Source organism: Callorhinus ursinus, unplaced genomic scaffold (assembly GCF_003265705.2).
Source record: "Callorhinus ursinus isolate GAN/ISIS: 27379988/994484 unplaced genomic scaffold, GSC_fseal_2.0 scaffold1, whole genome shotgun sequence".
In the NCBI taxonomy this organism is placed as follows: Eukaryota; Metazoa; Chordata; class Mammalia; order Carnivora; family Otariidae; genus Callorhinus; species Callorhinus ursinus.
Window position 1 is genome coordinate 62761039 of NW_027397063.1, and position 26749 is coordinate 62787787.

The following is a 26749-nucleotide window of genomic DNA, read 5'->3' on the forward strand; positions in this document are numbered from 1 at the left end:
TCCTCATTGCAGATATAACTGCTAATGACACACATATTTTCTTATTTTAACTTAGCCTGTGCATCTGCATGTAAATGTATTTGTAGACTGATAATTAGAAAACAGCAACACTATACATGACTTACAAGTGTTTAAGTAGAATTCTCCTGAAGACAAAAATCAGCAGAAATGAGGGAGAAATTCCAAAAATTCACACACATTCTGTAGATTACCAGTACTGTTAATCTTAGAATGTAACAAATAAATTGATAAAGTTACATTTATTTCAGTAATTTCTTAATAATCTTTGATTATTTCATACCTTTAGGACTTTTTTTTTTTTAACTTTTTATTTATTTGAGAGAGAGAGAGCGCATGAGCAGAGTGAAGGGCAGAGGGAGAAGCAGACTCCCTGCTGAGCAGGGAGTCCTATGCAGGGCTCAATCCCAGACTCGGGATCATGACCTGAGCTGAAGGCAGACGCTTAACCAACTGAGCCACCCAGGCACCCCCATACCTTTAGGACCTTTAATCAGCTTTATTTCCATTATTTTTTCTGATACCGGTTTCCGTCTTTTTACATACAAGCGTACAATAGACCCTGCTTCTTTCAATGCTTCAACTGCTTTGCTATGTGTCACATCACGAACATCTACTTCGTTTACTCGCAATATACAGTCATTGACCCTGAGGAAAAACCCAAAATATTAAAAATAAAAATTAAATATTAAAATATCTAATTTTCACTTTGATAATTTTTTGTCATTTTCATTTTTAAGGTAAAGAGAATTATTTACTAGAGAAAATATATATGAAGAAACTTCATGTTAAATTCCACAGTATCAAATACTCATATAAATAAATACAAATATTTTCTGAGGGCCAGCAAAAAAAAGTGCAAACAACAGATTATCACACAAAAATATTAAATAATAATGACAGCTATAATTTGTACGGTTCTTGTATGCTTACTGTGTAAGCGTTAAGGTACTTTATGCTTTATTTATTCAGCATTTTAGTATTTATTTAACAATAATCACCTGCCAGGTACTTGTTTTAGTGTTTTAACCCTTACAACAACCTGAAGGGTAGTTATATATTTATATTCCTATTTCACAAATGGAGAAATTAAGGCACAAAGAGTTAAAATAATTTTCCTAAAGTCACCCAGATAATGACTGACAGAGCTGTGACTCAAAGAAAAGAAAATGGAGGTTCAGACTAAATAATTAGTTTAAGGTCACAGAGACAGTGGTGGCAAAACTGAGATAATCACTGATATATCTAAAAATAATTTTTTGACTTGCTTTTTCAAACTAGATACATTTAAAAAAATAAAGTTATTTCTTGAAATTTATATGAAGCTAAAGATTACATTCATTTAATTAAAAGGTTTCTCATATAATTTATTTTAATTTGACACAGTAATATATTTTTTTAAAGTTTGATTTGTTCTAGTCCTAACTTTCCCCCCCTAGCTCTGGTCTCAGTTTAAACTGCATAACATTGCATTAGGGGGAAAAAATCATCTGAAATTGGGCAGGGAAGGAGAAAAGACAATTAAAATATTAAAACTGATCCTAATAATAGCTTTCTTAAGAGGAAAGAAACTCTGTATGCGAAGACAGTGATATATTAAAGTATTAAAGGTATGTTCTTCAGTGAAACAGATGGGACACATTAATTTTCACATAAGCACAAATAAAAGACCAGTAACAGAATCGGGAAGTAAATGTCTGCATTTACATGAATGGTCAAATTATTAATTTTATATCCAACTGATTTCATTAATCTATCACCTGTCATATCCAGTGAGAAGAAACTGAAGAGCTTCAGAAGGTACCAACAACAGCCTTAAAAACAGATGTTATTTTTAACAGACCATATAAAAATCCTTAGTCCTAACACTGATGACTGTTACCATATATATATATATGTATATATACACACACACACATATGTTTATATATAAAAACCAACAAACAAGGAAATAGGAAAAGTGCCATAATCTATGGCCTAAGGAAACAACCAAGTGTGCTAAAGATATCTTCTACAATGGAACACTGAATTTAAACAGACCAATATTACTTTCATTAACTCAATTAAGAAAATGTATTAATTTATTTAAAATCTGCATAATCTTTACTTTTTGTGGTATGGAATACAAACTCAGATATATATCATCTCTTGTATCCTAAGTTTATATACATGTTTCCTACCCAGGAAATAAATGGAAAAGATTTTGTGAATATATTTAAAAACAAAGGGAATTCTCTGATTTCTATAAATTTGCTCATTTTTTTTTTTAAGATTTTATTTACTTATTTGACAGAGAGAGACAGTGAGAGAGGGAACACAAGCAGGGGAAGCTGAAGAGAGGGAAGCAGGCTCCCTGCAGGGAGCCTGACACAGTGCTTGATCCCAGAACCCCGGGATCATGACCTGAGCTGAAGACAGACGCTTAACGACTAAGCCACCCAGGTGCCCCCAATTTGCTAACATTTAAAACCATCAATCAAATTTATTATTTAACATGTTATAATATCTGAGATAAAACTAAATTCCTAAATGAAAAGGGGGAAACAATGCTTAGTGCACAATTATCTCATTCGTTTATTTGAGCATCTACCTTATGTTGGTTATTATGATAGTGTTTATTTGTATAGATGCCTTGTTCAATCTGCTTAGAGAAAAATATACAAAGTGTATTCAGCATCACAACATAAAATGCAAAACATACCGTAATCTTCCATCTTGGGCAGCTGCTCCCCCTGCAATAATTTTGGTAATGAAAATACTTGAGTCATCTCCAATGTGTGGGTTGTCCGTACCTCCTGCAATGCTGAAACCAAGCCCTGAATTTCCCTGGGGATAAAGGACAAAAAACTGAGCGTAAGAATTACCTTTATAGATAGGTTCCTGTCAGTTTAGAAGCTAGAAACTGTACTAACTCAGGGAACATATACATAAAGGTGTCTGTGTAGGGGATATGAAGATTCTAAATTAAGAAATATTAAGGAAAGCTCTTTTTTCTCTATGAAGAATTCAAAGGCATTACTTCTGAGTAGGTACTAAACAAGTACTTGTGAAGTATAGTCTATTATGGTTCTTTCTTTCAAAGTATGTGCAATTTGCCCTTGGATCAGTCACCCATCTGCAGGGGTGTCACTATTAGGTCTCTTCTTTTAGAATGTATCTCACTCATGTTTGGTAAGGCAAATGTCTCCTAAGAGAAAAAAAGTGAAGGGATCTTCCCACTGCAATTATTTCTGAGTAGGTAAAACTAACATTATTTCAGCTTTTTAAAAATGGGGTAGGGGATGGTGCTTTTCTTTTACTAACCTTGCCATCGGATGACTTTAAAATGACCAAATTGTATCTGTTAAGTCATCATCCTTGATACGTTTTTTTCCCCCATCCCTGACATCTCTAACCAAGACACCTGAATAGCAAAAGGCATTTTTTAATACTGAAAGTCCAACCTGAGAAGTTAATTGGTGAGTTTTCTTGATAACAAAGTCAATTTTGCCAAAGCAATGCTAGTTTTTACATACTATATTTCTGAATAAGATTTTCTTTGAAGAAAAGTTTCTACTGCTACGAAAAAGTCTTTAAAGACAATTGTTCTAAGCAACGGTATTAAAAAATTGTTTATTTTTGCAAAACTGTTCTAACTCTGGCTTTCAGGCAATGCAAGTAAGCAGATACATCTGAACTGATTACTTAACTGTTAATATTAAATAGCTTAAATATTCCCTCTACTGTGATGTGTCCTAAAATTCTATTTTAATAATTTTTTTTGTCTAAAGTCTTTAAGAGTTACTAGAATACGAATAATAGTATCAATGGCTGTGTGATGTTACCAAGTCACTCAGGTACTCACATTCTTCTTCTTCGTTTTTTAAAAAATTGAGATATAATTTACATATAACTTTGTATAAATTTAAGGTGTACAATGTATTGATCTGACATATTTATATATTACAATATGTTTATAACCATTGCTTTAGCTAACATCCCTATCATGTCACATAACTGTCATTTCTTCCTGTGGTGAGAACACTTAAGATCTAGTCTCTTAGCAATTTTTAAGTATATAATATAGTCTTGTTGACTATAATCACCACTATGCTGTCCATTAGATCTCCAGAAATTAATTCATCTAAGTTTGCATCCTTTAACAACATCTCTCCAATTCCTGGTACTCAATTTTTTAGCAAGTGAAAAAACAATGTCCAGTCCTAACTAAATAAATTTAAAGGGCACTGGGAAAGAATGAAGAATGAATAAGATAAAAAGTTAGAATTACATGTCAACTATATCTCAAGAAAGCTGGAAAAAAACCTAAATAAAAAAATAGCATATTAAAATATGCATACTACATTATAGTAACCCAAATTCAGGTAGTGGGCAATAAAGATCTAGTATACATGTAAAAGACCCTCTCAGGTCTAGTTTCACTCAGAATCCATTCTGGCTTCACATATAAACAAATCTAATTATCTAGAATTTCAGCCTTAAACAGACATTCAGTTACTTAGGAAATTTACTTCTGTGAAACACTTTATTTCTCAAAATGCTTTCTCAGACAACATGGCATTACTGAAATACATCATCATTTGAATGCAGATTTTTTTTTTTTTTTAAGATTTTATTTATTTATTTGACAGAGAGAGACACAGCGAGAGAGGGAACACAAGCAGGGGGAGTGGGAGAGGGAGAAGCAGGCTTCCCGCGGAGCAGGGAGCCCGATGCGGGGCTCGATCCCAGCACCCTGGGATCATGACCTGAGCCGAAGGCAGATGCTTAGTGACTGAGCCACCCAGGTGCCCCCTGAATGCAGATATTCTTAAGGGGTAAATATTATAAGAAAATTTACATATCTAAATCGCACCCTTAAATTATTTTCTGACTGGGGGAGTGCATAAATTTTCAATAGGATATTGTCCACTAGAACTATGGTTATCATTTTGCTAAAAAAGAAAACTGTTAACAATAAGCATATTACTAGCATACTAAATACTTTAAATCAATGTTTTATATAAAAAATAAAAATAAAACAAAAAAAGAAAAATCTGAGAAACAGACTAGAGAAATGTAAGGAGACATGATAACCAAGTGTAACGTGGTATTCTGGAAAGGATTCTGAAAGAGAAAAACATAAAAACTAAGGAAAACCAAATAAAGTATAGACTTTAGTTAATAATATTATGTCAATATTGGTTCATTAGTTGAAACAAATAAGATGTTAACAATAGGCAAAACTGAGGCCAGGATAAATGGAAACTTTAGGTGTAACTTTTCTGTAAATCTAAAACTATTTTAAATAAAAATTTATTTAAAAAAAGTTATTAAAGAAAAGCAACATGTTCTAAAAATACCATGGCTAGTTTTATAATATGTATACTTAAAGAAACTAATATTACATGGTTCTGTTTTTGAAAGATCGTTTCCCTTGATTTCTATATGAGAGAGCAGTATATTTAAAGAATTCTTTAAGCAACAGATTTATGCATAAAAACTTAAGATAATTAAGCTTTTACCCTTTCAAGTGTGATTTCTTCATATTCATAATCTGCATCAGTGCCATTAACCTAATGGGGGAAAAAAGAAGTAGCACAGAAATTTAGAATATAAAATCTGAAATGTCAAGACATAATTTTTGTATGATTTATTAATGCAAACCTGTTAAATGTGATAGTAATCAAATAATTTGGCTTCATTTTAATAATTTTAGGTAAAATTTTCAAGGAATAGAAGAGTACAAGTGTGATTGAGTTGACATTCATGATATTATGACTTTCATATACAGCTTTTATTTAAAAAAATTTATTTATTCATTTGAGAGAGAGCGAGCACATGCGAACGAGCAGTGGGGAGGGTCAGAAGGAGAGGGAGAAGCAGACCCTCCCCCCACCCCGCCCCGAGCAAGGAACCTGACGATGCGGGGCTCCATCAAAGGACCCTGGGATCATGACCTGAGCTGAAGGCAGATGCTTAACCGACTGAACCCACCCAGACGTCCCCATACAGCTTTTAATATTATGGAACTTCAACTCTTTTCACTGCCTTGATCCACACATCTAATCAGGTGCCAATTCTTACTGATTTGAATACTTCAATTTTTCTGAAAACCATCATCTCTTCATTCTCATCTCTATTACCTTGATTCAAGCCTTTGTTAATCTCCTCTGGACTACTGCCAATGTAATCTACCCAACTCTTGGACTAGTATTCTTTGCTGCCCAAATAACTCTAATGTGTTTTACACTGATGGATCTTTCTGGAGCCCATATCTAATAATGTACTTGCTCCAAAACTTTGAGAAACTCTCATACAAGACTCTGCATGAACTGACCCCAATCTATCACTTAGCTTCATTCCTAATATACATAATTCACTTCTTCATGAGTGTTACATACCATTAAATTTGAATGACTTGCTCTTTCCTTCACATATCTTGCAAGTTCCCACCTCTGCATCTGTTACTTTAGGTGATTCCTCTGTCACAAATTTCACTTATATATTTCATGTCCAAATCTGATTCCCTATTCATGTTCTTGCTCAACATCTTATAGACCAGGCACTTTATCTTATTCTTTCCAATTTATTCCCTACTCCCTCCTGGAAGTAGTAATTTCCACAGTGAGGGCCACTGGTGAAAGGTGAATAATCCTTGGGATCAGATTAATTCAGGTTCATGCCATAGCTTTAACATTTCTGATGATATGAGGCTGGGCAAAATACTTGATCAAGTCAAATAGGGATTGTGATAAACTGCATTTCTCTAGATGCCTCCCATCTTCCATCCTAAATGTTTTTTTGCAACATGACTAAACCATCCTACCCTCAAGAGATGTCATCTATTTCTCCTTCCCTTGGATCTAGGCAGGTTCTAGATGAGCTTTGTTTAAAAAGAATGTGGCACAAATGATGCTGTGTGGTTTCTGAAGGTCACGTGATGCCTTGTAATATTTGCCTTTGTTTTAGAAGGTACTTTCTTAGAACTTAGGAGCTATAGGGGCGCCTGTATGGTTCTGTTGGTTAAGCGTCTGCCTTCGGCTCAGCTCATGATCGCAGAGTCCTGGGATCGAGCCCCACGTCCAGCTCCCTGTTCAGTGGGAAGCCTGCTTCTCTCTCTCTCCCTCTGCCACTCCCCCTGATTGTGCTCTTTCACTCTCAAATAAATAAATAAAATCTTAAAAAAAAAAACAAAAAACTTAGGAGCCATAATGTGAGGAAGATCAAATAGCCCATGGGAAGATTCAAATGAAGGAGAATTAAGGCCCTTGGCCAAGAGCCCCAGCTGCACTCCTAACTAGCAACAATCATCAACTGCCAGTCACATGAATGAGACTATTTTGGATCTTCCAGCCTTTTCCAGTGCCCCAGCCAATATGAAGAAGAACCTTCCAGTTAACCTGGAAATCACGAGAAATAATGAACTGTTTTTTTTTTTTGAAACAATATTATTAAACCTTAAATCTGAAATAAGCATAAAAGTCAGGGAGTAATATTTTTAAACTAGGTTATGTTTTTTAAGCCACTAAAGTTTCAGGGTGGTTTGTTACACAGTGACAGAATAATGAAACAACAGAATAATGACATCTATGTAAGCTACTTTGCTTTCTTCACAATACTATAAGAAAGCACCCCTAATTCAGGTCCAGTTTAGGGCCTAAGGGTTTTTTCTTCAGGGCTTTTGAAACCCATCTCTTCTACCTTTTTGGGTTCTCGTGGCTCTAATGGATTCAAATCCAACTGCTACTTTAACTCCCTTTCTCACCTAAATAGCTTTTCTTCTTGTTTTTGAGATGTTATGAATGCATATATAAATATATATTTTTTTAATCTTTCATTTTGTAGGAGTGCTGACAATAACTCCATCTTTGGCCCTTCATCTTGTTCATATGTTTGATGACTTCTGGGCACCGCAAGTTCCATGCCCCTTGGAGATTAAAATACGTATCTTAGAAATGCCCACCAAGGCCTGGATGTGGGGAGGCTTGCTTTGGCCTCCCACAAATCTGTTAAGAGGTAATATAGTCTTTCCCTTCCCTGATGTACAGATGGTTCCACAAGATCCAATTAAAGTTTAGTAATTAATTAGGTGCATGTGAACCCCTGAATCTCACTACAATGCCCTTCTGCAAGTTCCCTCACTCTATAAAATCTGTGAACTGAGGCCCAGACTCTATGGAGAATAGCCATGCAGCTGCCATGGATTGTCAACCAGCCGAATCCACCCTTCTCTGCTGGTCAGCAAGCTACCCTGAATAGAACTGTGTAAACTGTATGGAGTGGCCTGCTTTGTTTTCTCATCTCAAAATGCCTTCTCAGTTTAGGGTTATTTTACTGTCCCTCCCCCACCTTCTAACAGATTTCTATGCATCTAGAATGCAGGAGGTTTATACATATACACAGCCTACCAACTTGACTGGAAGTCCTTTTTTTATGAGTAAAAAGAAAACCCATATCTGCAGCTATACCACTTTCCTTATTCTAAAGGTTATCTGTAACATCTTTATTTTTCCTTGCTCAGACTTGCTAAAAGTCTCAATCCTTATCAAAGTGGTTTTAATACTGATTAATCTATCCCATTCTATGCTATCACTTTCTGCTTTTATTTTTATCAATTTTTTCTTTTTTTTTTTTTTTAAAGATTTTATTTGTCAGAGAGAGACAGTGAGAGAGGGAACACAAGCAGGGGGAGTGAGAGAGGGAGAAGCAGCCTTCCTGCTGAGCAGAGTCCGATGTAGGGCTCAATCCCAGGGCCCTGGGATCATGACCTGAGCTGAAGGCAGACGCTTAACGACTGAGCCACCCAGGTGCCCCTCAATTCTTTACTTTATTCAGACTTTTTTTTTTAACTTCTTGAGCTGAACACCCAATTCATTTATGCTGATTACTCTTCTATTTTTAAAAACATCCATTAAAGTTAATAAATTCTCCTCGGCACATGGCTTTGGCCAAATCTCAAAACTGCTACACTGGGCTCTATTTTTGTTCATTTGTTTATTTCCAAATACTCTGAAATTTTATTCTGGAAAACATTCAACATAAGTGTGCTTATATTGCCCTTTTGGTGTTAATAAGTAAAATTTCTATACTGTGACCTTAATTTCTGTTTTTAGAAATTTGAGATTTTCACCATTAAGCCTTCTCAAAAGGTAAATATATGGTAAATATGCTTGGGTGCTTAATTTAATGCTGAGTCACTGAGATCTAGTGAGGATTCCAGGAAGCATAGAGTGATCATAAAAAGGTGAAAAGTGAGAAGACCATAGGAAGTCTGAATGACTTTAGTCCTAAACCCTCAATAACTTAAAACTGTCTTATAATTTCATATACAGAGACAATTTGATAACAACTTTAAACATATTCAAACTGGGCTTCAAAATGCCAAAAGTACATTACCAAAACTACAAATTACTCTGTAGGTATCACTTCATTAAAAGTGAAAAAAATAATGGTGGTGTAATATTTTCAACAGCAGTATGTTTTCCAGTAAAACTACAAAATGGTTGGTTTGCTTAGTTTTCTTTTTCTATCTTTACAAAACGTGGCTTCCAATAGGAATAAAATGCTTGCCTGATATATTATTTATATTATTATATAAGGTTTATTACTCTCAATTAGCAGGATGGGGGAGATGTAACATGAGAATAAAACCAGAGGAGACTGATCTTTAGGCAAAATGAATATATTATTGACAAAATAATTTTTTCTTCTTTAAAAATATGAGAGTAGATCTAGAATACTTCCTGAGAACAGTCATTGCTAATGTTTTCTAGGTTTTGAGTTGAGGCCTATCAACAAAAGGGATTGTGTAGGGGATCAAAGCTGGAGCAGAAACTAGAAGTCAACTGGGGCCTGACTGTGAAAGGTCTGGAATGCTGTACTAAGCAATGAGAAATATTCTTGAAAGTTTCAGGGCATCAAATAGGTTTAACAGATTTTCCAGGAATGGAGCTATGGTAGTTTGGAACAGAAGAAGAGCAACTGGAGAAAAGTAAACTGGTGAAGAAGTTATGGCAGCAGTCTGGGTAAAAGGTACAAATTATAAAGGCATTTAAGAATAGGTGGTAAATTCCTAAATATTAAATCCTAACATTCATGGGAAAAAAACCCTACAAAGCTGTAACTAAGAGCAACTAATCTAAAAGAAACACGACCAGGAAAGAAAATCAGATTATACAACATATGTCTAGGTTAAGTTGTATTCCACTGATCTATCCAGTCTGGGACCACAACTCTGCTGCTTTAATTAATGATGCTTTATGTTTTATCATTTGGTAGGGAAATCTCTCACAATTACTCTTATTTTAAATTTTTCTTGACTATTCTTGAGTTTTTACTTTTCTATACATCAACACTGTTCAACAGAAGCTTCTGTGATGATAAAATGTTCTATAATCTGTCTTGTCCAATACCGGAGTTACTACCCACATATAGTTCCTGAGCACTTGAAATGTGACCAGTGCAACAGAGAAAGTAAATTCTAAAATTCTTCCTCTTTCATTTTATCTCATTCCTTTCTCCCTTTCTTCCCTGCCCCCCAAACACACGTGCTCTCTTTTCTGGGGCTATAACTGGTACTATACCAACTTTACAGATTCATCTGGGGAAAATGATGATCTCTACATTATCTTCCTGCTCAGCAGTAAGTTCTGTTCTCTGCTTACTTAGGTATTCTTTGATGCCATCAGCAAAGTTTTATAGTTTTCTTATTACAAACTCTATAATTTCCTGTTAAGCTGATTGCTAGGTATTTCATATTTCTGTTGCCAGAGTTAATTGACTTATTTATAATTAGTTGCTGCTAGTATACTGGAACAGCACTTATTAATTTTTAAGTTGTATAAATTTTTTCTTTTTAATACAATTTGTTTTAATTATGGATACATATATGCCATAAAGAGGCAGAGGAAAATTTATAACTCAGATGTCCTCAGTCCCTTATAGGCCCAAAGATTTTCATTTTCTCATCAGCCTATACCAATATATCTGAACAGGACAGAGGAATCCTATAGCGTAAGGCTTCTCCAAAGGAAGATTTAAAAAGAAGCCTAATTTACTAATTACTTGTTGTTTAGGTTCAATTCAGTAATTCCTTTCTAACTATACATTAATATTGAAAGTCAAGATTTTATCTATCAACAGTCATGTGACTCACAGTTCCTATTAATGCATAATCTCAGGCAATTAAAAACTTCAAACCTATATACCATCATAAGGTAAGAATTTAAATAAAAACGTATTGGAAGGAAGAAAATGTTCTTCCTAATGAAAAATTCACATAATTAAATATAAAAGTACTAATGGCAGAAGAATTTACTTATAAGAGTTTCCTAAATAATGAATAGCAACATTTAGGTTTTTTTAAAAATATTGGGAGTTATCCATTATATTATATATGGAAAAACTGAAGACACTTTTAGTATGTAAGAAAACTACCAAAGTCAAATTGAATGAATTTTCCTAACCTTCACTATTTGTAGGATGTCTTAACGAAAAAAAAAAGACAAACAGATGAGAATTATTTCAACAAATTTCAACAAATTATTTCAACAACTCAGAATTTTTGTTTTTAACTTTGCCTTCCCTTAATATTTTTCACTATTTAAAAAGAGAGCAGGAATGCACAGAGACAGAATCAACCCCAATGCCAATGAAACTGTATCAATTAATACTAAAAATTGAGTATAATACATCATACTTAATAGTAAAAGACTGAAAGCTTTTTACCATGGATCAGGAACAAGATAAGGATATTTGCTCTTGCCACTTCTCTTAAACATTGTAATGCAGGTTCTAGCCAGGGCAATTAAGCAATACATACATACATCCATCCATCCATCCTGATTACAAAAGGAAGAAGTAAAACTATCTCTACTCGCAAATGACATGATCTTATATACAAAATTTAAAGGAATCTACACCAAAACATTAGCAAATAAGTTCTGTAAGGTTGCAGGACAGAAGATCAAAATCTATTATATTTCTAAATGAATTCCAAAAAATCCATTATATTCTAATATACTAGCAATGACAAATCCATAAATAAAATTAAGAAAACAATTCCATCTACAACAGCATTAAAAGAGTAAAATACTCATGAATAAATGTTAAACAAAAGAAGTCTAAGACTTGTACACCGAAAATGAAAACAACTAAAGATGTAAACAAATGGAATGCCATCCCGTGTTCATGGATTAGAGACATAATATTGATAAGATGGCAAATACTGCCCACTTTTACCTAGAGATTCAAATCAATTCCTATAAAAATCCTAGCTGTCTTTTTGTTGCATGCAGAAATTGACAAGCTGATCCTAAAATTCATATAGAAACACAAAGAACCCAGAATAGCCAAAACAAACTTAAAAAGTTGCAGGACTTATACTTTCTGATTTCAAATATTACAAAGTTATGGTAATTAATACCATGTGGTACTGGCATTAGGATACACACAGATCACTAGTAGAGAATTAAGAATCCAGAATAAACCCATGTATTTCTTTTTCTTTTTTATTTTTTAGAGAGAGAGAGTATGCACGCAAGCAGTCAGGGGGGAGGTACAGAGAGAGAACCTTAAGTATGCTCCACACAGAAAACCAGGCAAACACAGGGCTCAATCTTAATGACCCTGAGATCGTGACCTGAGCCAAAATCAAGAGTCAGATGCTTAACTGACTGAACCACCCAGGTGCTCCAACCCATATATTTATAACTAACTGGTTTCCTACAACATGTCAAGACCATTCAATGTAGAAAGAATAGTCTTTTCAACAAATGGTGATGGGACAGGACAACTGGTACCCACATGCAAAATAATGAAGTTGGACCCTTACTTCCCACAACATACAAAAATAACTCAAAATGGATCAAAGATCTAAGTATGAGAGCTAAAATTATAAAACTCTTTGAAGAAAACCTAAGGGTCCTCATGACCTTGGATTAGGCAATGTTTTAAAGTACACACTGAAATCAACTACATTTCAAAAATGGGGAAAAAAGGACTTTTACAGTCTATAAAATTATGTACCATTTGATTGAAAAAAAAAAAACATGGGAACTACTTCCACTTAAACATCTCCAAGACATTTTCCTTTGGAGTAAAAAATGTTGGATTAGATTCTGCTGTTCTGGCTGCTTATCTTTAAGCGCTTTTTAACAAAGTTAAGTTTATAGAGAAGCACTACTCAATTTAGTATTAAGTTATAACATTTTAATATTTGAAGGTACATATAAACCTGGGTACTAAAAATCTAGTCACTCAACTAGATTTCTAAAATGACTGAATATATAGCACTGTGTAAGTGACCACTGGTCAGCAACAGCCTTTAGTGAAAATTAATAATTTTAATTTAAAAATAAACTATAAATGTCTATTTCAACATTTCTGCTTTACATAAATATGGGGGGGAAGAAACAACCAAAAAGAGACAGTATTGCTTCACGTACTTTAACAATTACAGACCAGTGAAAGAACATCACAAGTACAATGTATTAAAGAATATGAAGCTGTGATCTTTGTATATGTATCAAAAACTGAAGAGGAAAAGCAGAATTATTTAAATGTGTGGAGGAAATTGAACTTACATAAGTTGACGTTTCCAAGCTATCTGTGTTGACCAGTACTGGAGGAGGATTTGCCTTTAAGAAAAGAATTGTAAATGTGTTAGCTTAACAGGACAATTTATACATTCCGTATCAATATTCACAAATGTTAGAAGCAAATGAAAGAGTTGCTATTTCTTAAATTATTTTATATGAGCTTTCCATATGTTAATCAACGAATCCAGTTTCCCGCACAAGATGAAAAGAATTAAGTATAAACAGTTAAATTTAATTTGCTTTCGAGAAATAAATTATTTCTGCTAAAACAGACATAATTAAAATTTGTAAAGAAGTTTACCAGCCTTCTTAAAAAATCCACAAATACGCTTTGCATAAGAACTCTTCCGAAGTTGCTCAGAAATCGTTAGCTTTCTATTCCCGAGGATATCATGAAGATTCCAATCTTTTATCACCCAGAAAAAAATTCTATTTTCAGTTGCAATTATTGCTTTCCACCTGTTATTCTAGACAACTCACAGAATAACAACAGTCAAAAAACCAAAACGAAAGCAACAACAAAAAACCCAAGTAGAATAACATATGTCTGATTAAGTATGGACTGAAAGAAGCTTGGTTTTCTGGTTAAGCTGGAAAGTAATTATTATGTAGATGAAATAAAATTTAAAGAATAAAATGCAATAAATAAGAAATGAAAAACATATCAGAACATATTACGAACATACCAGAAAACTGACATAATCCCCCTCAAAATTATCTTTCTCCTGCATATTTAAGAGTATAAAAGTACCATTTCAAATGACATTTTCTTAGAATCCAAAAAACGACTATCCTTTAAACAAATTTTAGGAGGTATGTTTATAAACATTAATAATTCTGCTATTCCAATTAACTAAAGAATTAAACATAAAAACTGTATGAAAGAAACATTATACACAAAATAGCCATTTTCTTCCAAGTGTATGGGCTTTTCTAAAAGGTTCAAATGTTTTACACTATTTTTAGCAAAGTACTAGATCTGGATGATATGATAAAATGCTTATAAAGACAACAGAGTTGCATGGTTAAATAATTATATAATATGCATTTAGGCTACATGAAGTAGGTTAAAAATGAGAATACTTTATATGCAGGTCCTACCTTTGAATGTAATAATCTTCAAATGATTTAGTGAAAAACCAAACCTAATAAATACAAATACTATTTGTTTTTCAAAATTTTTTTATTTAAATTCATTAATCAACATGATACAAATACTACTTGTATGATTATTATTTAAATAAACTAGTCAACTTGTAGACATTTGAGATTTTATGAATATCTGAAATTATCCAATGACCTATAGAGATTACTAAAATTGGTAATATTTCATCAAAAAAATTAATAGCACAACTTCACTGTATTTTGTTTAAGCGATTACAGAGGATGGCAAGAAAGAAAAGGGTACTTAAAGTTACAAAAGAAGTTACATTCTTCAAAAATTACGGCAACAAAGCCTTTTGGTTCCCTCTGCCATTTATTACCAAACATACAGTGAAAAAAGTTGTTTTGTATCATCATCATTGTACAGAAATTATCTTTTGATTCTAGTCATATAAAAAGTCTATTGAAATATATACAAACAAAATGATAGAAAGTATTAAATTTACTTCAAAATAAAATAATGACAATGAGAGGTCAGGAATGGGAGGGATTATCGATCATATGAGTGCATATGATTGTTATGCGGTTAATGATTGTTGTAGTTCGGTGATGAGTATACGTGAGAGTTCACTGTACTATTCCCTCTACATATAAGGAAGGTATGTTTATAAACATTATTCTGCTATTCCAATTAACATTTTTAAATAAAAAGTAAAGCAAAAAAATTATAGTCAACTGCTCAGTTTGTAGGAGATTAATAACTAAGGCAGTTGTAAAATATTATAGGTTAGAGTTGCTATTAAGATATTAGCATTCACACCATAAAATTGATTTCAATTTTGAAGTTCAGTTCAGAATAAAAAAATATAGACTAGTGAAATAATTTGTAATTAATAATATATGTACAGTAAGTTATTTTTAGATATATCTTTAGAATTAACATGAGTGAATGATTATCCTTGAAGGGAAATGATGGTAATAAAGAACATGAAATTGGACAAAAAAGAAGAGTGTTCACATTGAGGATTAAGCAAGAATTTCAACCAAAAGTAATGTCAGGATAAGAAAACCTAGCTATTTTAAAAAGAAAGATCAAAAAAGATGGTCTCAAGTAAGGGCCTATATAAAGGAAGCTCAAGCGGCATGACCTGACTGCCTCCAGTTTAGCTGCCTAAAATAAAGATAAAAATATTTAAGACTGTGTTAGCAGGTATAGAATTAAAACATTTAACTTGGAATAAACTATATTTTTACTTAGTAACTTGAGATTTTCTAAATTCTTGTGTTACAAAATACAGAAATCGTATCTGACAAAGTAGTAATACTCCCTAGCTCTCCAATTTGGAGGAGGTAGGAATGGAAATAAATGGGTAGGACAATTTGAAAGGGTTGGAAGGGTATGATACACAATTCAGAAAGACACAATACCCTACCAACAGAGCTAAAGAACAGGGTACTTCTAAAGGAAGAAATGCAGAAAAATTTGGTCACAGAAAGCACGTACCTTATTTTTTTTTTTAAGTTTATTTATTTATTTGACACAGAGAGAGAGTGAGAGAGGGAACACAAGCAGGGGGAGTGGGAGAGAGAGAATCACGCTTCCCACTGAGCAGGGAGCCCGATGTGGGGCTTGATCCCATTACCCTGGGATCATGACCTGAGCCGAAAGCAGATGCTTAACGACTGAGCCACTCAGGTGCCCCAAAAGCACATACTTTAAAATAGATGAGGCAAAGAATGCTAAAATCAGAAATGGTAGCAAATCTGGCTAGTTTAAGACCTTGGGATCTGTAAGCCGGCCAGTGGGTAGCAGAACAGGTGACATGAAATTATCAGCTTTACTTAGGAGTCAATCAAACAACAAGACTTGAGAAGAATCTACTTGAAAATTATTTCAAATGAAGAAACCCCTTCCCCTGCACCTTGCTTCAAGTGATACTTATTAAAAGACTTGGTTCTAGTGCTGTCTCTATCACACTCTACCATTTAGTAACTCTGACTATATAGGTAAGTCACAAGTGTTATTTTAACTCATTTACTCCATCTATAAAGAGATAACAACACACGCCTTTACCCAAGAGGACTATGTGAGGATACAGTAAAATACAAAGGAAAATTTACTGTAAACCATAGAAACCTACTGTTAACCTATTATCAGTATATACTGGTATACTATAATCTAATATACCATTGCATATGTTTCAACTAGGACAATAATGAAGTCCTACAATACAATTAGAGATGGGGGTAGGAGTTATAAAGGGACAGGGATATTCTAAAAAAGAGGAACTAGCAAACCCCTAAAGAATGTGACCAAGTATCAATAACAAGACTTAAGAAACATAATTTTGCTCATGCAACTTTTAGTATTGCATTTTATTAATAATGGGTTTCACATTAGCACATGTGTGCTACTGTAACACACTGCAGCATCCTTATACAATTTCAGAAAGCAATATTAAAAAAAAACAACCCTAAAGTAATTCTATCCAGTTATTTAAAAACAGGTCAAAATTAGGAGTTTAGAAAATACTTTAATGCTGTGCATTGTATTTCTCCTTTTACCATTTATCAAAGTTTCATTACGTTATTTAATGTCTGTCTCCTTCTCCCCTACTAAATTATAAACAAGTGTTTTTCATATGAAGAACTCACAACCCCCAGAGAACACATCTTGGATTCTAATTTGAGACACACTGCATTAAAAGTTAAATGCTATCACTCAGGGGATCAATGTAAGTTACAGTGTATGTAAAAACAAATAGGATGGATGCTGGGAAGATGGCAGAATAGGAAGACCACAAATTTGTCACCCAGACAGTGACTGCACTGGCAGAATCTATGTGATGTAACTATTTTGGAATTCTCTTGAATTCCAGAGTGGCTTACTGAAAGCCTGCGACTTCCAGGGGAAGTACTAGATGGTACACTGTGGTTAATTCAGGCAATTTCAGCTCTTAGCATAGTAGCAGCTATCTAACTCCTACCCCTCTGCCCTGTAACAACTAGTTGGGCAAGTGTTCCTGTGGCAGCTGGCGCAAAAACTGCACAAGCCGGGGGGGGGGGGGCAAAAACAAACAAACAAAAACTATCCTCCAAATATAGGGGATCTGTGCTCTGATTGCTAACTGCTGCTCCTGATCACAGGGGTGCAAAGAGGCAGTGGCCATCATTGAACTGCCCATAATTGATACAAGTTCCCCCCCCCCCCCGTTGAAGGGACTCCAGAGGATTTAAAGGGCCAGCATCTCCTCCCACCATTTCATTTTTCTTTTTCTCCCCTTTTGAGAGTCAGACGCTGAAATCTAGGACATTCAAAGGTAGCCACATATACAAGGGAAATTGGAATGTTACTGTGCATGCCCCCAAAAAAGACCTGAGGAAGACCTTAAGTTTATACTGCAGACTGATTCTTGGCACAGAGATAGCCTACAATTTAAAAAAAATCCCAAAACAACAACAACAAAATAAAAACAAAAAACAGCAAAACTTAGGAAGGGAGGAAAATCTGATTTCCAGAGTTACAGCATCCTAAGAGTCAAACGTCCAGTTTTCAGCAAAGGAACCAAAAGGCATGCAAAGAACAGTGAAGTGTGGTCTATTCAAAGGAAAAGAGGAAGGGAGGAAGGGAGGAAGAAAGGAAAGAAAGAAGGGCCGGCCTTTAAAAAACCTGGTGCCAGTTCTACTACACAAAGACTTTGAAACAACCATATTAAAGATGTTCAAAGAACTCAAAGAGAAGGTGGACAAAGAAAATGAAAAAATGGGAAAATTTATAAAAGATAAAAGAAAAATCTATAAAAGATAGAAAACCTAAAAGAAATTCAAAAGGAAATTCTGGAGCAGAAAAGTTCAATAAATGAAATGAAAAATTCAATAGAGCAATTCAAAAGCAGATTTGAGCAAGCGGAAGAATTAACAAACTTGAAGAAAGGACAATGGAAATTATTAAGTCTGAGAAAAGAAAGAAAAAGAACTAAAGAAAATGACCAGACAATAAGGGACCTTGGGTCACCATGAAGCAGACCAACACACACATCACGGGAGTCCCAGAAGAGGAGAGATCAAGGAGCAGAGAAAATATCTGAAGAATAATGACCAAAACATTCCCAAATTTGATGATAACACAAACAACAACAACAACACATGAATACAAACATCCAAGCTCAACAAACTCATGGCAGGATGAACTCAAAGAGAGTCACACTGGGACACACTGTAATCAAACTGTTGAAAGACAAAGACACAGAATTTTGAGAGCAGCAAGAAAAAAGTGACTCATTATATACAAGGGATCTTCAATAAGATTATCAACAGGTTTGTCATGAGAAACTCTGGAAGTGAGAAGGCAGTGGGCCAATATATTTAAAGCACTAAAAGAAAAAAAAAAAAACCTCCGTCAACCAAGAACCCTGTATCTGGCAAAACTGTTCCTCAAGTGTGAGGGAGGAATCAAGATATTCCCAGATAAACAAAAGCGGAGCGGAGGGGCTCATTACCAGTACAGCTGCCCTGAAAAAAAATTCTTTGCTAAAGAGAGTCTTGCAGGTTGAAAGGACACCAGAGAGTAACACAAGGTGTTTGAAGAAATAAAGATCTCAGTAAAGATAAATACAAGGGCAATTAAAAAAACTAATATTACTGTAACAATTTTAACATCACTTTTTATTTTCTATATATTCTTAGAGGAAATGCTTTCAGTCTTTCACCACTGAGCACAATGTGAGCTTTTCACATATGAAAGATGAAAAGAGTTCTGTAGATGGATGACAGTGATGGTTGCACAACAGTATGAATGTACTTAATATCACTGATATGAAGGGGCGCCTGGGTGGCTCAATTGGTTAAGTGTCTGCCTTCAGCTCAGGTCATGATCCTGGGGTCCTGGGATGGAGCCCTTCATCAGGCTCCCTGCTTGGTGCGGAGCCTGCTTCTCCCTCTGCTTTCTGCCGCTTCCCCTGCTTGTCTTCTCTCTCAAATAAATAAAGAGAATCTTAAAAAAAAAAAAATACCACTGATATGTAAACTTAAAAATGGTTGTAAAATGGTAAATTTTTACATTATGTGTATTTTACTTCAACTAAAAAAAATTGGAAAAAATATATGACCTCTAATTATGCAAATGCATCAAAGACAAATTGAAATGTATTCTACAAAATAACTAGCTTGCTTTCTTCTAAAATGCCACATTCATGAAAGACAGGCAGTGGGGCTACTCCAGATTACAGGAGACTAAAGTGTCATGAAGGCAATGTGAAATCCTGGACTGGCCAAAGGACCTATTTTTGTTTTTCCTATAAAGAACTTTATTGGGGCAATTGGCAAAATGTAATTAATGTCTGCAGATTAATCTGATACTAATTTTATGTTAATGTTCATTTTCTGATGTAGCTCATGTACTGTGGTAGTATTTTTGTTCTTAGGAAAAAATATTTAGTGTTATAAAATCTTTGTATTTGGAGGTAAAAGGGACATGAGGGAAACTTATTTTGAAATGATTCATAAAAAGTACTATAATTACAGAGGAAGACAAATGATAAAGCAAATACAGTAGGTAAAAACGTTAAGAATTGGGGGATCTTGGCAAAGGTATATGGGAATTCACTGCACTATTACTGAAACTTTCTTAAGTCTGAAATTATTTGAAAATGTAAAACAAAATACAAATAGAATAATAAGGGCACTGCAGTCAGATATTAGTGGGTGGTTAAAAAGGCTCATCAAGGTAACTCGAAGTATGCTCTTCTGTTTAAGATTACCAGTAAAATGAAAATATATCAAGTCATACTTTAGATTATACTAATGATCAAATGACTTGAGATTAAATGCTCAGATGTTTTGTGAAACTTGAATGGTCCAAAAGCAATAAAAAATGGTCTACACTGGCTGTACCTCTTATGTAACTACTCTCATGTCATGCGGGAATTGTTAATTTGTCTCTTGCATGGACAGTAGGTTCCTAGAGGACAAGGACAATGTTATATTCATCTTAGTAATGACATGATTGGAACAATAATAGAAAATCGAATGAACACCAATCCCTCCAAAGCACATATGTGAGTATGTACAAAGAATTTTACACAAACAAATTAGTTATAAAGCATTTTTAAAATATCTGAATTACATGACAGATCCCTACAACTGGTAGAAATAGAGTCTAAAGCATCTGGTTTTAAAGCAGAGTATTTACTCTGGGGTGGAAAAAAGACATTTAATAGGTCAATATCTGTATGGAGAACTGGGGCTATGAGAAGCTGAAGTCATTTCTCCACTATCACACAGCCAGAAAGGGGTGAGGCTAGGAAGTGGTAGTCAGGTCTCACTATAAAATCTGTGCTCTTCATGCAACTTCAAGCAGCCATTCACTATGCCTTTTTCTGTACCGCTGTGCATAATAAGCATAATAATTCCTACTGTGGAAAGCTTTCAACAATTTAAAAAATCAACATAAAAGTACTCTGAAAAGTATAAAACTTCTACAATTAGACTATACATGCACACACACACACACACACACACACACAGTCTATAATTAGGCTTTCTGTCTCTCTATCTAACTTGCCTAATCCTCAACCTCATCTTAAAGTAGTCAGGGAGGCATGATCCCCCATTTTAATAGATGAAGGGAGTATAAAATGTAGAGGTTAACTAACTTGTTTGAATTGCAAAGGTAGGACTAGACTCCAAATCTTACATCTTCTACTTCTATTTCTATTACATCCTGATGCATCTAAAATGTAAAGTAGTAGATCTTTAGAAGAAAAATTATTTCCATTTAAAATGTTAAAATTGGGTTATAGATTAAGTATAGCATTTGAGGACATTTTAATCACTTATAACTAATCTCTATAACGTCCATATCATACTTGATTAATCAGGAACACATGTAACTGATTCTGGAAAAATGAGGCACACCTACGGGCTTTTCACATTATACAACATAAATGATTGATCTACCCTACATGGACTTTCATAGTGTATTTAAAACTTAAAATGAGGCAAAGTAGAATAAATAAGCCTTTCTCTTGTGCACATATCCTCATTTGTTTTTCTAACTTGTTCCCTGGTTTACTGTCTCAAAGAAATATGAGATAACACTAATAGTATCAACAGCCAAGATTATGTGCCAGCTGCACGTACGTTATTATTCCTTCAACACATCTCAAGCTAGTACTACTATCATCTTCAGTGTTAACAGATGAGTTAACAGAAGCGGAAACTGCTCAGAATTACACAGCTGGTAAAGTGGTAGGACTGGAATTCCAAACCTGATCAATCTGCCTCTAAGATCTATCATTTATAACTACAAGGCTATGTAATGTCTCAACAATTTCCAAATATAGTGTGATGTTGTTAGGGACACTTGGAATAAATAAGTCAGAGGTCTTTGAGCAGGAAAGGACAGGTTCCTTATGGAATATAAGAACAGAAACTACGAAAAATTTCAAAGGATTTTAGGAAACTATTTTAACATCAAAAGATGAATTGAAGTGACAAGAGTAAAATAAACTTCTAAATCCCCTACTTAAAAAAAAATACTGTATTACTAAATCCTAGATGCTTGGAGAGATGTTATATTATTACAATATTACAATAACACATAGGCTGCTTACTTAGAATTATATTTATAAATTCAATTTCTTCTCTGCAACACAGAAAAAATCCATCTGGACTTATCCATTCAATCATTTACAAATGATTTAACTTTTAATGATTTTCATAAAGGGTAAAAGATTATGTAGGAGTAGTAACATAATAACACAGACTGAAGTCTTAGTGTAGTATCTGTAATTTCCCCTAGAATCCTATTTTGTATAATGTTCCCATTGATTTTCATTTTTTAGGAGAGGGGAAGGGCACTGAGACAAGTAATCACAATTGATATCCCATTTTACTTCCAATGGAACTTACACAATAAGCATACAATTTTTATCTAGATTTTATGCACAGATCAGTAATAGTAAAAATAGCTAAAGATGCATTTATTTATACTTTAAGTGAGATTGAGATCGTTTACAACAGAGATCTGAGTTATTATATGCAATACTATCATTATTTTCACTTTGGATGACTTAGCTGATAGGGTAATGTGTTAATAAGTTACCCCTTGGAACTACCGAAGCTCTGAAGCTAAAAACGTTTAGATTCTCTAACCTTTGTCTTGCATTTCATTTTATTTTTTGACTGTCACATGTTACCTTTTTATTTATTTTATTTTCAAATTTTTACTTAAACTCTAGTCAGTTAACATACGTACAATGTTGGTTTCAGGAGTAAAATTCAGTGGTTCATCACTTACATACAATACCCAGTGCTCATCATAACAAGTGCCGTCCTTAATACCCATCAACCATCTAGCCCATCCTCCCCATCAGCCTTCAGTTTGTTCTCTAAGAGTCTCTTATGGTTTGTTTCCCTGTCTTTCCCACCCCTCATATGTTCATCTGTTTTGTTTATTAAATTCCACATATAAGTGAAATCATATGGTATTCGTCTTTCTCTGACTTATTTTGCTTAGCATAATACACTCTAGCTCCAACCACGTTGTTGCAAATGGCAAGATTTCATTCTTTTTGATGGCTGAGTAATATTCCATTGTGTGTGTGTATACACACACGTTACCCTTCTAAAAAGAAACTTTTATTAGAATAATTTCAGATTTACAGAAAAGTTGCAGAGGTAGCACAAAGAGTTTGCATATACTTTACATGTACGGGCTCTTATTTTTAACTGATAAATGTGCATGTTATCTAACCAAATGATAGAAAAAGAAATATTTCCAAAGAAGATAAATATGTACCGGGAAACAAAAAGCTATATGAATGACACATCCTGTATGAGGATAATAATTTTTATTATCTTTAGAAAATAAAATTTCCTAAAGCAAATAAAAACTGGTTCAAACAGATTTGTAAGTACAAAATGCATGATAACAAGTCTAAGGAGGTTCAATATGATGAAGTTTAGAGTATGCCCTATTTCATAGGTAACCTAAAAAAAATGGCACATATTGAACCTGTTTTATACTAAATCCCAAATACTTAATTCCCTAAAAACACCAGCTGAAGTCCAAAGTGAATTACTAAATCTAACAAAGAAATAATTAAAACAGTTTGAAAAGAATACAAGTGAAACATTCAAAGCAAATGAAATTTTTATAAAGAAAAACGAAACTAATAAAAACCTGTGGTGTGGTGGGTAGGATGACAGTATTCTCAGCAGGGACTGGCAGGACAGGGATCACAGGGACAGTGGGAGAAGAGGGAGGTACAGCTTCTGTTGGCTAAAAATCAGCAACGACAAAAGATCAGGAAAAATACCAAAATAAAAGGAAAACAAATAACAGAAAATTTTGTCATAAATTATAGTTTTCAGAAATAACTGAGAAACAGGTAAAATATTAATGTTACTTCAATTTAAATGAGAAAATGCTCTCCAGAAATTATTTTAGAAATCATTACGCCACTGATAATTTTAATAACTGTAATTAAAATGGGTGACTACTTTTTAGATGTTTCAGTGAAAATAATAAGAGACAATGACTTAGAATGTTCCTCCTCTAGGAGACAAGACACTCACTTCAAAGACTACCAAATATTTTTCTGGCATTCAGAGTATTATTTGACTACTTTCCTCCTTGCATTCAAGGAGTCAAAAGCAATTTTATTAGCCCATAAGACAGGCAACTGGGGCTCAGAAATTCACAAAAGATTCAAAGGACTTAAAAACTGAAACTGTATCACTTTTTTAAATCTATAATACTGACCTCGACTATCAAGAACTGTAATAACCTGCCTTAAAGTTGCCTTTAAAGGGCCATCTGGGTGGCGCAACCAGTTAAGTGCCGCCTCTTGGTTTCGGCTCAGGTGGTGATCTCAGTGTTGTGGGATCAAGCCCTGCACTCAGCACGGAGCCTACTTAAGTTTCTCCCTCCCTCTCCCTTTGTCCCCCTCCCCCTGTGCCCTCACCCTGTCTCTCAAATAAAAAAATCTTTTAAAACAATTGCCTTTAAAATCATTAATTCAACTAACATTCTTTGAATAACTATGATGTGCCAGACATATTCTGGAAAAAAATTAAAAAAAGAACTCTAGTGACATAAACTAAGAGGCTTTGATATTTACACTCAATTACTCTATCTGGCTTGATTCAATTAATTTTACGAAGATGTAAATGTAAAACAAGAGGTGTTTTGTAACCTGGTCTAATCCTTGTAAACTGGATTCATAAACATTTATTATACCAATAACATATTCTAGTGTATAAGAAAAACATTACAATCAAATTGATAACAGGACAAGGTACATTAAAAGGGACTTAAAACAGGAAGAACAAATTTGCTGGAATCAAAACTATGCTTTTCCTAACAAAGAAATACAAAATAAAAGTATAATGTTGACCTTCTTGGTCTATCAAATCAGTCAATCAAATTTGTCAAAAATGTATGGATTCTCTTCAACAATGGTGCTGGGACAACTGGATATCCACATGCAAAAAGATGAAGTTATATCACTCTCACATCATATACAAAAATTAATGAGAAATTAATGAACAACTGAAATATAAATACTAGAACTCATAAAACCAGAAAACATAGCGGTAAATCTTCATGACCCTGGATTTGACAGTGGATTCTTAAATATATCAAAAGTATAAGTGAGGGGCGCCTGGGTGGCTCAGTCAGTTAAGCATCTGCCTTCAGCTCAGGTTATGATTCCAGGGGGCTGGGATCAAGCCCCACATTGGGCTCCTTGCTCAGCGGGAAGCCTGCTTCTCCCTCTCCCTCTGCCTGCCACTCTGCCTACTTGTGATTCCTCTCTCTCTCTCTGTGTCAAATAAATAAAATCTTTTAAAAAAAGTAAAAGTGACAAAAATAAATGAACTGGACTTCATCAGAATGAAAGTATTTTGTACACCAAAGGATATTACCAAGAAAGTGCAAAGACAACCTACAAAATGGGAGTAAATGTTTGCAAGTTATACATCTGATGAGGGTTTAATAGCCAGAATATATAAAGAACTCTTACAACTCAACAACAAAAAGACAATTAAAAAATGGGCAAAGGACTTGAGTGGTCATTTCTCCAAAAGGAGATATACAAATGCCCAATAAGCACATGAAAAGATACTCAACAAATTATTATTCATTAGAGAAATGCAAATCAAAGTTACAACAATATATCATTTCATAACTACTAGGAGGCTGTAATAAAAAAAGAAAAACAAAAACAGAAATAAACAAGTGTTGGCGAGGATGTGCAGACTGAAAGCCCCAAAAACTGTTGGTAGTGATGGAAAATGGTGTAAGCTGCTGTGGGAAACAGTTTGGTGGTTCTTCAAAAAAGCTAACCATAGTAACCATATGACCCAGCAATTCTACTCCTAAGTATATATACTCAAAAGAACTGAAAACAGGGACTTGGATACTTTACATCACAATGTTCAGGATGCATTATTCACAACAGCCAAAAAGGTGGAAACAATTCAAGCGTCCCATCAACAGACAAATGGATAAACAAAATGTGGTGTGTGTGTGTGTGTGTATATGTATGTGTGTGTGAATATATATATATGTACATATATATATATATATATAATGAATAGTATTTGGCCATAAAGAGGAATGAAATTCTGACACATGATATAACACAGATGTATGTTGAAAACATTGTTTTCAAGTGATATGACAAAAGACACAGGAGTTAGCTTGAAGGGTTTTCATCAGTCAGACTGGGAACAATTTGAGATTCAAAATAAAGATAACAATGGCATACACTGAATAAAAACGGGATTCCAAGAGTCCATATTGATTTAATAATTATAAAAACAAATGAAAAGAAGAGAAAGCATTTCCTTATAGTAGAATGCCAACTAAAAGATGTAGAAGAAATTCTGGAATTATAAAATCATTATTTGGCAACCATCACAGAAATAATACGTTCAAAAAAACATCAACAGATGTAAAAATTCCACTGCTGCTGAATGAACCTTCCATTTCATTCCAGTAGATGAAAATTTAAATAGGACACATGGACCCACTCAAGTAT

General features: G+C 34.0%; 1 protein-coding gene across 10 annotated transcripts in view; it reads right to left on the reverse strand.

The window, feature by feature from the left end:
• The window catches only part of DLG1 (discs large MAGUK scaffold protein 1), a 258605-nt gene that overhangs the window by 99002 nt on the left and 132854 nt on the right, over window positions 1-26749 (reverse strand). For 5 of the 10 annotated variants that reach the window (XM_073895197.1, XM_025876279.2, XM_025876267.2 and 2 more), the window contains 5 exons: window positions 23887-23985; window positions 13584-13637; window positions 5523-5573; window positions 2720-2844; window positions 497-666 (listed from right to left, as the gene is read on the reverse strand). In XM_073895197.1, coding sequence (XP_073751298.1) covers window positions 497-666; window positions 2720-2844; window positions 5523-5573; window positions 13584-13637; window positions 23887-23985 — 499 coding nt within the window. The remainder of the gene's footprint in view (window positions 1-496; window positions 667-2719; window positions 2845-5522; window positions 5574-13583; window positions 13638-23886; window positions 23986-26749) is intronic. The other 5 variants (XM_025876309.2, XM_025876298.2, XM_025876292.2 and 2 more) reach the window with 1 other exon arrangement.